This window comes from Lontra canadensis, unplaced genomic scaffold, assembly GCF_010015895.1.
Source record: "Lontra canadensis isolate GAN:19392208 unplaced genomic scaffold, GSC_riverotter_1.0 scaffold7, whole genome shotgun sequence".
In the NCBI taxonomy this organism is placed as follows: domain Eukaryota; kingdom Metazoa; phylum Chordata; class Mammalia; order Carnivora; family Mustelidae; genus Lontra; species Lontra canadensis.
Genome location: NW_022631001.1, coordinates 24,661,166 through 24,676,074, shown reverse-complemented (window position 1 = coordinate 24,676,074; position 14,909 = coordinate 24,661,166). Strand labels below are relative to the sequence as shown.

The window sequence follows — 14,909 nt, the reverse complement described above, 5'->3', positions numbered from 1 at the left end:
GTGGAATTGTCTGAGGTTTACTTATTTTTGTTTTAACAGAGCTGCTTAGTTGCTTTTGGATAATGATAGTAGCTGTGTTTATGTAATTTGCCATTGTTTATATTTCTGTCTCATTGCCTACAGGACAGGGATGTTTTATCAAAATTCTAAGTATAGCATATTGAGGAATAATTTTCAGAGGTCTCTGTGATAATGCCCTTTCTACTACCATGATCTTTTTGGAAGCATAAATGAGAAATATTTGGATAAACTGATTATATTAAAGCCTTCCATTATATTGTATAGTACATTTTACAAAATGGCTATTTTTTATCCTTATAAAACAGACATAGTTTACGTGATGAAAATTTAGGAACTATCAAAAGGTGAAAAATCACTCACATTCTACAACCTAAAGTAACTAAAGTAACTATTGTGAACTTCTGTTACAAATGCTGTATTAATAATACAGTAGTAATAGCTACTATGTGTCTGCACCATGTGATTGTGTGCTCTGTGTCTGCACCATGTGAAGCTTTATGTATTATTTCACTCAATTCTCATCTTTTTTCTTTCTTTTATTTTAAAAGATTTTATTTATTTATTAGAGAGAGTGTAAGAGAGAGAGAGTGTGCGTGAGCAGGGGGACGGGCAGAGGGAGAGAGAGAAGCTGACTGCCCGCTGAGCAGGGAGCTTGGTGTGGGACTTGATATTGAAGTCAGACGTTTAACCAACTGAGCCACTAAGGCACGCCTCCCTGTCTTTTTTCTTTAAATATTTTACCAAAATAGGTTTTTACAGTACATACTGTTTTATAACTTGTATTCTATTCCTTAATAATGTGTACATCATTGTATGTCATCTTTCTTCATATTCTTTTTTTTTTTCCAGAGTATCTTTTTAAAACATTTTTTTATTTTTTTAAAGATTTTATTTATTTATTTGACAGGGAGCGATCACAAGTAGGCAGAGAGGCAGGCAGAGAGAAAGGGCTCAATCCCAGGACCCTGAGATCATGACCTGAGCTGAAGCCAGAGGCTTAACCCACTGAGCCACCCTGGTGCCCCTCTGCATATTCTTTTAAGAGCTGCATAGTATTCCTACTGTATGATTTACTACAATTCATTTTTCCAGTCTTATATTACTGGACTTTCAGGTATTTTTGATTTCCTGATTTTATACTTTGATGATTTGGCTAACCCTTTATTCACAAAGTTAGGAAGAAATTAGAATACATTTATAAAATAGAGTTGCTGAGTCATGGGAAGTGCAAGTTATAAGGCTTTTGGTATGTTCTGACTTCCACTTAACTAATTTATGGAGTTAACTATTGCCCTGCCTTTCCTGTGTAAAACGTACTGACTGATGCTCACAGCAGGTTCACGGCTTGTAAGCTCTTCTCTGGGATCTACATACTGCGATACTACTGGTTAAATTGAATGCTTACCAAGGATAAATTACATTATCAATTATATTGTTTTTGAAACTTTGTTAATTAAATACAGTAAACCAATGTAATATGAGGATGAAAAGACAGAGTGATTATGTCTTTGAAAACTAAATGGTTGCTTTGGAAAGCCTTGATAAAGAAGAGATTTTTTAAAAAAACAGCTATAATAGAAGCACATGGGTGGCTCAGTCAAGTTGAACGTCTGGTTCATGATTTCAGCTCAGGTCATCATCTCAGGGTCTTGGGATCAAGCCCCATCTCGGCTCCTGACTCAGCAGGGAGTCTGCTAAGATTCTCTCTCTCCCTCTTCCCCTCCCTCCACCAACAAATCTCTAAAATAAATTTAAAAATAATGGCTATAATAGTATATGTGGGCAAGATAAATGCAGACTGTTATGGAAAAGATTTCTTGTAAAAATCCTAGGTGAATTTTGCTCTTAGATTGCTTTATAAATGTGAATAAAGATTTGCCTTGCTTTAAAGAAATCAAGTTATGAATTGTGCCTTTTGATTTATAGTTTATTACAAGAAAGTAATATTACAAGAAAGGTTATTATTAGAAATATAGTTTATTACAAGAAGGTGAAACTTCCTTTTTTTTTATTTATTTTTTTTTATTTTTATTTTTTAATATTTTTTTTATTTTTTTAAAGATTTTTATTTATTTATCTCACAGGTAGAGGTTACAAGTAGGCAGAGAGGCAGGCAGAGACAGAGAGGAGGAAGCAGGCTCCCTGAGCAGAGAGCCTGATGTGGGGCTCGATCCCAGGACCCTGGGATCATGACCTGAGCCGAAGGCAGAGGCTTTAACCCCCTGAGCCACCCAGGCGCCCCGAAACTTCCTTTTTTGACTTTAAAACATTTTAATAATGTGTATACTTTATTTAATTAATTAACATATAATGTACTATTAGTTTCAGAGGTAGAGTTCAGTGATTCATCAGTCTTACATACCACCCAGTGCTCATTACATCATGTGCCCTCCTTACTTTTCATCATCCAGTTACCCCAGCCCCTCCTCCTCCTCTCCTCTCAAGCAACCCTCAGTTTGTTTCCTATGATAATGGGTCTCTTATGGTTTGTCTCCCTCTCTGGTTTCATCTTGTTTCATTTCTCCCTCTCTTTCCCTGTAATCTTCTGTTTTGCTTCTTAAATTCCACATATGAATGAGATCATATGATAATTGTCTTTCTCAGATTGATTTATTTTGCTTGGCATAATACCCTCTAGTTCCATCGACATCATTGCAAATGGCAAGATTTCATTTTTTGATGGCTGAGTAGTATTCCATTATGTATATATACCACATCTTTTTTTTTTTTAAGATTTTATTTATTTATTTGACAGAGATCACAAGTAGGCAGAGAGACAGGAGGGGGTTGGGGGAAGCAGGCACCCTGCTGAGCAGAGAGCCCAATGTGGGGCTCCATACCAGGACCCTGGGATCATGACCTGAGCCGAAGGCAGAGGCTTAACCCACTGAGCCACCCAGGTGCCCCTATACCACATCTTCTTTACCCATTCATCTGTCTGTGAACATCTGGACCCTTTCCATAGTTTGACTATTGTGAACATTGCTCTTAGAAACATTGGGGTACACATGTTCCTTCAAATCAACATTTTTGTATCCTTTGGATAAATACCTAGCAGTACAACTGCTGAGTCATAGGGTAACTCTATTTTCAGCTTTCTGAGGAAACTCCATGCTGTTTTCCAGAGTGGCTGTACCAGCTTGCATTCCCACCAATAGTGAAAGAGAGTTCCCCTTTCTCTGCATCCTGACCAACATCAATTATTTCCTGACTTGTTAGTTTTAGCCATTCTGGCCGGTATGAAGTGGTTATATCATTGTATTTTAATTTGTATTTCCTTGATGCTGAGTGATGTTGAGCATTTTTTTCATGTGTCTTTTGGCCATTTAGATGTCTTTGGAGAAATGTCTGTTCATTTCTTTTGCCATTTCTTGACTGGATTATTCTTTGGGTGTTGGGTTTGATAAGTTCTTTATAAATTTCGGATATTAGCCCTTTATCTGATATGTCATTTGCAAATATCTTCTCCCATTCTGTCAGTTGTCTCTTTATAATTGTTATTTTGAAATCTAGCTCTGACATATTACTCACATCCATACTGATTAGGTCTCTGGCAGTCAGTACTGCCTCTAGTTCTCTTTCTTGAGGTGAGTTTTTCCATCTTGTCATTCTGTTCAGAGAACAGATGAGTGAGAGAACAAAATAGTAATATGGCAACAAAGACCCCAGAGATCTGAAACGGAAAAAAAAAATTTTTTTTAAAGTATACAATCAGACAGGTGAACAGAATAGAGCAATGTACTGCATCCTGTGTTTATTTTGCTTGTTTGTTAGAAAACTATATTCCAAAATTGTAAAGAAAGAAAAACTTATATACGTACAAAAATACAGTTAAATACAATGAAAGGTTAGATTATACTATAAAAATGAAAATTAAAAGCCAAAAAAAAAAAAGAAAATATAGTCAGACAGGTGAACAGAACAGAGCAATACACTTTAATCTGGGTGTGTTTTGTTCTATTTGTTAGAAGAAACTATATCCCAAAATTGTAAAGAAAGAAAAACTGAACTGTCACCATGACTAACATGAATAGCTCAGAGCAGGCCTGCACTGACCTGGAGCGGTAGGACCGGTGCTTCAATTGCTGGTTTGCCAAGAAGTTCCTCAAGGGCGAGGTCAGCTCCTCAGGCCCCTGCACCAACCTCTTCAGGCACTATCAGCAGTGTGTTTAGAGAGCAATAAAGGAGAAGGAGACTCCCATTGAGGGATTGGAATTCACGGGCCCTGCAAAGAAAAGCCTGAAAGCTCTTCTTGACCTTGACAGTCACCTTGAAAATAGACTCCTTCAGTTAGGAAAATGAGGACACTGGATTTTGTCAATTAAAGCTGTGAAAATAGCCATTGATTTGATGAGGAGTTTAGGAGGGAGGAGTTTTCTTTCCTCCTTGATTTCCTCTCACTTGTAAAAGATGCGTCACTCTTTGCTTTGAGGTGATTTTTCACTTACTCTGGCATCTTAGAGGAACTCCATGTGCTGAAACTGAATGATTTCTTAGGATTATGGTTGCAGTACTTGGTCTGGGATCAGACTTACATATCCTTTGTATATAAATACTGATAAACTTGTCAGGATGTTCAGGGCTGCCTAACTTCTTGAGTTTTACTGCGAAGGACATTGGGTACCTTGTACTAGGGTTGTTATTCATGGAAGCAGTTGGTTAGGATCTCTCTTTTCTCTCAAGAAGCTAACGCTCTGAAAAGGGATCCCAGCCCAACAATTTTGATCAATGCTTGGGAGAACAATTTTATTTTTATATGATAATTTTTAAGATTGCTGGTGGACTGGGTTAGCCAAGAGGAAGACAGCTTTAAGAATTCCCTACCTTGGGGCGCCTGGGTGGCTCAGTGGGTTAAAGCCTCTGCCCTCGGCTCGGGTCATGATCTCGGGGTCCTGGGATCGAGCCCCGCATCGGGCTCTCCGCTCAACAGGGAGCCTGCTTCCCTTCCTCTCCCTCTGCCTGCCTCTCTGCCTACTTGTGATCTCTGTCTTTCAAATAAATAAATAAAATTTTTTAAAAAATGTGAAAACTTGAAGAATGTTGCGGTATACACCATTTCAGAGCTTATAGTGTAGTTTAGGAATTAAGTTCCTTGGAGTAACAGTGGAGAAAGATGTAAATTACAAACATTTGCCGTTGCCAGCTTTCATCCCAAGTCAATTAATTAAGCCAATATGTATTATCATAAAACTGCCAAAATGCTGCATCTGGTTAAATGGGGGAAGAGTTTGTTTTATTTGCCTTGCGTACCTGCCCTGCCCTGTAATGTTTGTAATCCTGGAGATGGAATAAATTGTAACATTTAGTTTTCAAAAGAAAAAGAAAAAGAAAATAAAAATTCATATATATACAAAAATAACATTAAATACATTGAGGGCACCTGGGTGGCTGAGTGGTGTAAAGCCTCTGCCTTCCGCTCAGATCCTGATCCCCCAGGTCCTGGGATTCAGCCCACGCATTGGACTCTCTGCTCAGCGGGGAGCCTGCTTCCCCCTCTCTCTCTCTCCCTGCCTCTCTGCCTACTTGTGAGCTCTGTCTGTCAAATAAATAAGATATTTCAAGAAAAATATATTGAAAAGATAGAATATAATGGTAATGATGAAAATTTTTAAAAGATTTTAACGAGAAAAAAATATGCTCAGACAGGTGATGAGAACATAGTAATACACTAGATTCTGGGTGTATTTTGGTCTATTTGTGGGTAAGAAAGTCCATCAATTTATTCCTTTATGGTAACTACTTTTGGGGTCCTGCTTAGGGTAGTCCATGGTTTTATATTTATGTTCTTTTTTTTTTTTTAAGAGAGGGAGAAAGGTGGGGGAGGGGCACAGAGAGAGAGAGAGAGAGAGAGAGAGAGAATCCTAAGCAGGCTTTACGCCCAGCGTGGAGCCTGATGTGGGGCTCAGTCTTAGAACCTGAGATCATGGCTGGAGCTGAAATCAAGAGTTGTTTAACTGGCAGAGTCACCTAGGTGCCCCTATCTATATTCACTTATAATTGCACATCATAATGGGTAAGAGCACAGACTCTAGTGATAAACTCATTGGATTTGAATTTGGTTCAACTGTGACCTTAGGCCAGGGTACTTAGCCTCTATGTCACAGATTCTTTATTTGTAAAATAGTGGTAAAAGTATATCATGGGGCTGTTATAGGGATTTAAACAGAATTTTGTCTGAAACATAGTAAGTAAGTAAGTGTAAAAATTATATAGTATTTTCTTTGAATTTTTATGCTTTATTTTTCTACATTTCACTTTATTTCCGTTACTTGGTTTAAAGTAGGGATCTAACTTGATTATTTTTTAAATGATTAGCATATCAAGACACTATAAAGTAATCCACCCATATCTCCCTCTCTTGAATTGTCATATTTATCCAATAATTAGGATCATCCCATTGATCTGTTTTTTTGCTGGAACTAAGAAATGGATCTCTAGCTTTAAACTCTGACCTAGGTTTGCGTCCTGGCTCTGTTGTGTCACCTTGAGGATATTACTTAATCACTTCTTAAACTTTAGATTTCTCAACTGAAAAATAGAAATAATACTTATCTTAATAGATTTTTGAGGGTATTATATGAGAGTAGTGTGTTACGCGTCTGGAATATAATAGCTTTTCAATAAATGTTAGTTTCCTTTCTACTTTAATAAAAGTTTGGAGAAAGGAGATAGCTGGTATGACCTATAATTACTCTTAAGTGTTCTGTTACTTTGGAAGAACTGGATAGTTGAGATTTAATTACTCTTTAGATCTAGGAACTAAGACGCCAAAGATATGTAAAATAGATAAGGTAACAATATCTCTGCCCCCTCCAGGTACAGTATATTAACTGAGAGATACAATAGAATATATCAAAGTTTCTCAGCCATGGTACTACTGACATTTTGAGCTGGGTAATTCTTTATTGTAGGGGGCTGTTCCCTAATTATGACAACTAAAAATGTTTCCAGACATCACCTGATGTGATGAGCTAAGTTGTCCCTGGTTGACAACCACTACAATATATGAACATAGTGCTGAAGACTACTAGGGAGGAAGTGATAAACTATTTGGCAGAATTGGGAAAACCTTTTGAGAAATAGGTAATTTTTTTTTCTTTTTTTCCAGCTTACCTTATTTTAAGAATACAGTATATAATACATATAACATACAACATTTATATTTTTATTTTTTATTAACATATAATGTATTATTTGCCCCAGGGGTACAGGTCTATGAATCGTCAGGCTTACATACTTCACAGCACTCACCATAGCACATACCCTCCCCAATGTCCATACAACATTTATTTTTAAAGATTTTATTTATTTATTTGACAGACAAGAGATCACAAGTAGGCAGAGAGGCAGGCAGAGAGGGGGGGCAAGCAGGCTCCCACTGAGCAGAGCCCGGCGCGGGGCTTGATCCCAGGACCCTGGGACCATGACCCGAGCCGAAGGCAGAGGCTTAACCCACTGAGCCACCCAGGCGCTCCTCCATACAACATTTTTAAAATTAAATTTATTTTTTTTAAAGGAAGCTCTGTGCCCAGCATGCCCAGAACTCACAACCCTGAGTCACGTGCTCTATCAAGATCCAGCCAGGTGCCCCAAATTTACTTATTTTTATTTGAGTATAGTTGAGAGAAGTAGGTCATTTAAAAAAATGATTAATTATGCCTTTTTTATTTTTTAGAGATTTTATTTATGAGAGAGAGAGAGCAAGAGAGAGCATAAATAGGTAGGAGGGGCAGAGGGAGAAGTAGACTCGCTGCTGAGCAGGGAGCCTGACACAGGCCTTGATTCCAGGACCCTGGGATCATGACCTGAGCCAAAGGCAGACGCTTAACCGACTAAGCCACCCAGGCGCCCTAATTGTGCCCTTTTTTTATTTCATACTCTCCTTTCCTCTTATTTGAGTTCATTATAAGGTGACTTATCCATTTTTTTTTAAAGATTGTATTCATTTACTTGACAGAGAGAGAGATCACAAGTAGGCAGAGAGGGGGACGCAGGCTCCCTGCTGAGCAGAGAGCCCGACCTGGGGCTTGATCCCAGGAGCCTGAGACCAGGGCCTGAGCCAAAGGCAGAGGCTTAACCCACTGAGCCACCCAGGCGCCCCATGACTTATCCATTTATTAATCGCCTCCTATAATCCAGGTACTCTGGGTGCTGGGGCTATAGCAGTGAATAAAACTGTTTTGTAGCGCCTACATTCTTCGGGTGTAGGACCAGACAGGATTTGCTAATGACTTCGGTGTGAAATGTGAGTGAAAATGAGGAGTTGGGATCATTCCAGAATTTTCCAAAGAGTTGGGTAAATTATAGTGCAATTTACTGGTTGAGGTCAAGAAGTTGTATTGGTATGAAGCTGGGGGGCATGAGAGTCCTGTTTTGAACTTGGTTGGGTTTGAGATGACCACTGTAAAGCTAGCAGTTGAATAGGTAGCACCTGAGTCAGGAAAGAGGTTGAGCTATGTTGCTTTAAGGATTAAATCTACTTCAGTGTGAGTAGGGAAGTGTTTAAATGTCTTGTTTCTGGGGCCCTGCAAATGGGGACAGTAGTTGCTCTTACTGATATGGGTCAGATGGCTTTACTCACCTATCTAATGTTGTTAAGGTACTTCATTCTTATTACCAGACTACTGTCCTTTGGTGTTTGTTGAGTTAGTTACCATGTATGTAGTCTGTGGCTGTGTTAAGAAAGTGCTGGACAGGGGCTCCTGGCTGGGCTCAGTTGGCAGAGCACACAACTCTTGATCTTGGGGTTGTAAGTTTGAGCCCTGCATTGTGTGTGAGATTACTTAAAAATAAAATCTTTCCCCCCCCCAAAAATAGTGCTGGACATTGTTCAACTTGTCATGTAGTTAGGGAGCCAGACAGAATTGAAAAGTTAATTGATGATTCAGGCTTAAGGCAGGATAGTAGCGGTAGTTTGGAGAAGAAAGATCTGAGAGTTGGGTACTCCAGTACTAGAATGTGAAGGCAGCACTATGTCATATTTACATCCGTGTCTCCAGTATCCAGCAATGGGAAGCTAGGAGCAGAATGGGATTATTATGAAAATCAAATGATAGAATGTATTTGAAAATGTTTTATAAATGATAAAATATTATATAAAGGTTAGTTATTGTCATAATCCTTAAAACTAAAGGATTCACAATTAAGTTAATAGCACTTTTATTCTGGGACACGTGGGTGGCTCAATTGCTTAAATATCTGACTCTAGGTTACAGCTCAGGTCATGATCTCAGGGTGGTGAGATCAGGCTCCATGCTCAGCAGGGAGTCTGCTTGAGGAGTCTCTCTTCCATACTGTCTCACATGAATGTGCTCTCTCTCTCTCTCTTTCTAAAAAATAAATAAATAAATAAATAAATATTTTTTAAAAAAAAGACAGTACTTCTATTCTGAGGAGTCAAGGTAAAGAAGAAAAAGTCTTAGAAGGTATTAGAGGTGACAGATATATCCCTTTAGTTCTTGCCGAATTTACTCATGATGACTCAACTGGCTTAGAACAAAGAAAAATGGAAGATTGGGTAATTAAAGCCTACCCTACTTTTCCCTTAATAATTTAGGTCTTATGGGAATCCAGGAATATGTCTGGGATTATACATCTCAGTCCTACATTTCTGGAATATTTGCAGCTGGGTGTTTTTTAATAAAAAGTATATGTATGTATGCATGTGTATGATCATTGCTTATGTATGAAGTGATTGCTAATGTTGAAACTGCATAAAGGGATCAGAATTTTTTGTTACTTATTCTGAAATACACATATACGCACAATTAGGATTTTATAGAGGGAACGTGAAGAAGTAAATTGGAAGCATCTTTGCTTTTTCTTGAATCCATCTGGTATATTTTAGTTGACTGTCTTTTGTGTACGTGGATTCCTAAGAATGAGGTATCTTAATTTTAAAATAGTAAAAGAGAGGTGCCTGGGTGGCTCAGTCGGTTAAGTGTCTGCCTTTGGCTTGGGCTGTGATCCCAGGGTCATGGGATTGAGTCCCACAGTGGGTTCCCTGCTCCACCACGGAGCTTCTACCTCTCCCTCTGCTGCCCCCCCTGCTTGTATTCTCTCTCTCTTTGTCAAATAAATAAGTAAAATCTTAAAAAAAAAATTTAAAAATAGCAAAAGATGGAAACGATGGAAGTGATATGGGGATAGTAAAAACTTTATAGTTGAAGCAGAAGGCTGTAGATGATTACAAGAACATCTTTTTGTTTTGAGAAATGAAAGATGTTGGCGCTAGCCTTGTTAGGAGATAGGTGATGACATCTCAGTCTTCACATGAAAACACTTGTCCTTTGTGCTGGGAAGCGTAGGCCTGAAGAGGTCTTGGAAGAGTGTGAAACAGGAGTAATCTTTAACATATTTCAGGGAAAGAAGAGCATTTCATTATTTATAACACCAGTTATTTTGTCTTTTGAACAGATAACATGCCTGGACATTTCCAGTGGAGGCGGTCTTGGCGTGTCTTCTAGTACTGATGGGAGCATGAAGATCTGGCAGGCTTCTAATGGCGAGCTCAGAGTAAAGGCTTTGGTTATGCTTTTAGGGTCTTGTACATGAAGGGTGGTTGGAGAAGCCTTAGACTGGGTCACAGAAAGTGGAGTGGTGCATTCTAAATTTATAGGACCACCGCACTTCAACTGATCTTTGTTCTCCCATTTGTTAATCTGAGAACCATCCTCAATCTTGGTGATTTGCCAGAACAGATTGGGCCTGGAACAGTGGAGAAGCCAGGCTAGTGAATGTCTAGGTGGGTGGTCCCTTGGTATGAACTGCCTTCAGTGATCAGCTTCTAAGCCAGATGAGCTAGGCTATTACATGGATTATATGGCCAAACTCCTCCACCTTATGCAGAGAATTTTAAGAAGAGGTGAGTAAAAGTGTCCTCAAGCCCCCTCAGCTCCTTATATGTAGAACTAGACTTAAGGATCGCTGGGAGAACCTTGGAGTTCAAATCCATTATATCTGTAGCCAGAGCTACAGGAAAGGGAGTCAGTAGCTCTTAAAACACTGCCTGGTATACAAATGAGCTAAAGAGATCCTTTTGAACCTCACTAGTTTTAAAAACCAGCATGTAGGCATAGCTTGTAGATATTTCATTTAAAGGACCAAGGATATGACAGGTAAGAGAGTATCAGGGAATGGACAAGAGAACTAGCATGGAATTTTCTTTTGTTTTTCCAGAGAGTATTGGAAGGACATGTATTTGATGTGAATTGTTGCAGGTTTTTCCCATCAGGCCTTGTGGTTCTGAGTGGGGGAATGGATGCCCAGCTGAAGATCTGGTCAGCTGAAGATGCTAGCTGTGTGGTGACCTTCAAAGGTCACAAAGGAGGTATGAAGGGTGATTTCTCCAAAAGGCTTCTGAAATGATTCCCCAGAGACAAATCACCAAAAAGGTGGAAAAGGTTGAAACAGAAGCTAGTTTTCTAGAAAAACACGAATAATTCCTCTAACTGGCCATTTAAATGAGCTGTTTCCTCAAGGATTAGAAATTCCTTTGACACTGAGTCTTGTTATTGCTCTCCAGAACTAATTGACTTACACAGATAGTTGTTTTCTACAATTGACAAGTGAAAAAAAATCCTCCCCAGGAGGTTATCTGCTGTGTGCTAGGAGAGAGAGAGAGAGAGAGAGAGAGAGATGTGTGCCAACATTTTCTCATTATTAGTCCTTTGAGGTGACAGTAAAAGCTGGGTGGCAAATGGCTGCGTCACTAGATATCAAAGATAGAGCTTGACACTGACTATCAGTTCCTATGAATTTAAGTCACAGTTCAGATTTTAGGAATGGATTAGCCGTATAGCCAGTTGATAACAGGTCATAGAGACAGAATGAGAACATTTTCCCTTTGTAACTGGTTTATGGGACAAAATTATAATTTAGCAATGTTTTGTCGTTAACTGGAATGTTAAAAAGGTGATAAATGTTATTCTTATTTTACAAGTTTAGGTATTTTTTAAAAAGTATTAACATCCCCAATAATTCTTTACCTTGTTCCCTTCTTTGGAACCATAGTACACATCATCTGTGTGACTCATTTGAGAATTAATTATGTATTGCCCTATACTTAACGTATTTAAGCTAGTCTTTTGATTGTACCTGACGACATTATAAATAACTTGTATGGTTGAGTTTAAGTTTTGTTATTTCTTTATAATGATTTGTTAGGTTACATATAGATCATCTAGCAAATACCTGTTAACCTTAGCAAGGTTATTTCTAAGACTGTCAGTACATAGGTACATTGAGGAGGAATAGAAAAGATACCTGGAGCCTTCTTCACATTCAGCCTGAAGAACTGGTCTAAGGAATCTAAGGAGTCTGAGGAGTCAAAGCGGCCTGCACAGATAGGGAGTCCAGGACCCAGGAGCCAGACAGGTTGACTAGAAGTGATAAACTGTAGGAGAAGTGATGTGAAGTCAGATCCAGACTAATGTTTGTGAGGTCTTGAATGCGCTTCCCTAGGTAGTTCTGTTAAGCGGGACCAGATTTGTTGTTGCCCATTCTTCCACAGTACAGAAAATCAAAATTAATCAAAATTAATCTCTGATAGTTTAGCAGCATGTGCGTCACTCTCTCCAGCTAAATGAATTCCAAGTTCCATTGTATGGCTCCCTTTTTAATCTTTAATCTCTTTACTTACAAGATTTTAAATATTTTAAAGAATGTTTATTAGCAAAGGCCATGAACTATATAAAAAACAGAATAAAGAATTATTACCTGGGGGCGCCTGGGTGGCTCAGTGGGTTAAGCCTCTGCCTTCGGCTCAGGTCATGATCTCAGGGTCCTGGGATCGAGCCCCACATCGGGCTTTCTGCTCAGCGGGGAGCCTGCTTTCCCCCCTCTCTTCTCTGCCTGCCTCTCTGCCTACATGTGATCTCTGTCAAATAAATAAATAAAATCTTTTAAAAAATTAAAAAAAAAAGAATTATTACCTGCATGTATGATCTTTAGTGGTTTCACAAGTGGTGACTAAATAAGAGAAACAGAAGATAGTGAGTTTTGGGCAACCCTCTGTGATCCCTTCCCTTCTCAGGAGCTTTATACGATCAGTTTGCTATCACTCAATAAACCTTGGTTTGCTGCCCCCACCAGTCAAAAAGAAGATAGTGAGTGTTGAAAGTGAACATGGTCTTTTATTGCCTAGGTTAAGTCTTGGCAAGTGAGACATAAATCACCAGGAACACTGGACTGAGCATAGCCTGATGCTTATTGCAAAGAACCATTAGGACGCTAACAAAGTAGCTCTGTATAAAGATCTTGTGTAAGGATAGGGGCACCTGGGTGGCTCAGTGGGTTAAGCCTCTGCCTTCGGCTCAGGTCATGATCCCAGGGTCCTGGGATCAAGCCCCGCATTGATCTGCTCATCTGGGAGCCTGCTTCCCCCTCTCTCTCTCTGCCTGCCTCTCTGCCTTCTTGTGATCTCTATCAAATAAATAAAATCTTAAAAAAAAAAAAAAGATCTTGTGTAAGGATAAATTTTTGTTATTTTAAAGATTTTATTTTTATTTATTTTTAAGATTTTATTTATTCATTTGACAGAGGGAGATCACAAGCAGAGAGGCAGACAGTGAGAGGGGGGAAGCAGGCTCTCTGCTGAGCAGAGAGCCCAATGCCGGGCTCGATACCAGGACCCTGAGACCATGACCCAAGCCCAAGGCAGAGGCTTAATCCACCGAGCCACCCAGGTGCCCAAACTTTTGTTATTTTAAATCCCTGGCTTGCTTATTGCTTCTGGTATGTGAAAATAAGATAGTACATGAGGCAGTATGTAGAGTGTTTAAGCTTGGGATTTGAACACATACAAATCTTGGCTTAAATCTTAATTCTTGGGGTGCTTGGGTGGCTCAGTGGGTTAAAGCCTCTGCCTTCGGCTCAGGTCATGATCCCAGGGTCCTGGGATCGAACCCCACATCGGGCTCTCTGCTCGGCAGGGAGCCTGCTTCCCCCCCCCGCACCCTCACAGCCCGTCTGCCTCTCTGCCTACTTGTGATCTCTGTCTGTCAAATAAATAAAATCTTAAAAAAAAAAAAATCTTAATTCTTCCACCTATGATCTGTAAGACCTCAAAAAGTTGCTTCTTAACTATTCTGAGCCTTGGTTTCCTCATGAACATGGGGATAGCAATATAAAATGAGATGGTGCATATGAAAGATTTAGCATAATCCCTGGTATTATAGTAAGTGCCCAATAAATGTTATTGTTCCTATAAAATACAAAGCTAAACTTTAATTCCTGCCAGAGAGGGTGAGCTTTGTGATATTTTAACATACTTGTCATGTGAAAAGCAGAAATTGTTATTTCTAATAGAATAGACTAATTCTAATAGAAGTTCTCCAGTAGCAACAAATATGATCCTAGTTAATATATAATTGGTTTTCCCTTATATTTTTAGATACATATTTTATATATAAATAATTAGTGTGTTCTTTAATAAGCAGAGATGAGATATGTGTATGTTTTTAAATCTTTCTGATGAGAAGATAATCTAAAAGTAGTTTTGTCTTTGTAATATAGTAGTCCCCTTTTATCCCTGGGGAATACATTCCAAGACCTCCAGTGGATGCCTGAAACTGCGGATAGTACCAAATCGTGTATATACTATCTTTTCCTATATGTACAAACCTGTGATGTGTGACAGACAAATGGATACTGCATGGGTATGCTGGGTAAAGTGATGTGATTCACGTCCTGGATGTGGAATAGTGCAAGATTTTATCACGCTACTCAGAAAAGCATACAATTTAAGACATATGAATTATTTATTTCTAGAATTTTCCATTTAATATTTTCAGACTGTGTTTGACCACAGAAAGTGACACTGTGGCTAAGGGGATACTACTGTACATGAGTCTTCTAAGTAGCTCCAAGGTGTGCTTTAGTTTGAAGTT

General features: G+C 38.9%; 1 protein-coding gene and 1 pseudogene across 4 annotated transcripts in view; both read left to right on the top strand.

Moving 5' to 3' along the window:
- Nucleotides 1-14,909, top strand: part of PAAF1 (proteasomal ATPase associated factor 1) — a 40,453-nt gene that overhangs the window by 7,541 nt on the left and 18,003 nt on the right. For all 4 annotated transcript variants that reach the window (XR_004382149.1, XM_032853123.1, XM_032853121.1 and 1 more), the window contains exons 5-6: nt 10,438-10,536; nt 11,200-11,350. Coding sequence is in view for 3 of the 4 variants with exons in the window: in XM_032853123.1 (XP_032709014.1) it covers nt 10,438-10,536; nt 11,200-11,350 (250 nt within the window). In the remaining variant the exon portion in view is untranslated. The remainder of the gene's footprint in view (nt 1-10,437; nt 10,537-11,199; nt 11,351-14,909) is intronic.
- LOC116865075 lies at nt 4,048-4,853 on the top strand (annotated as a pseudogene).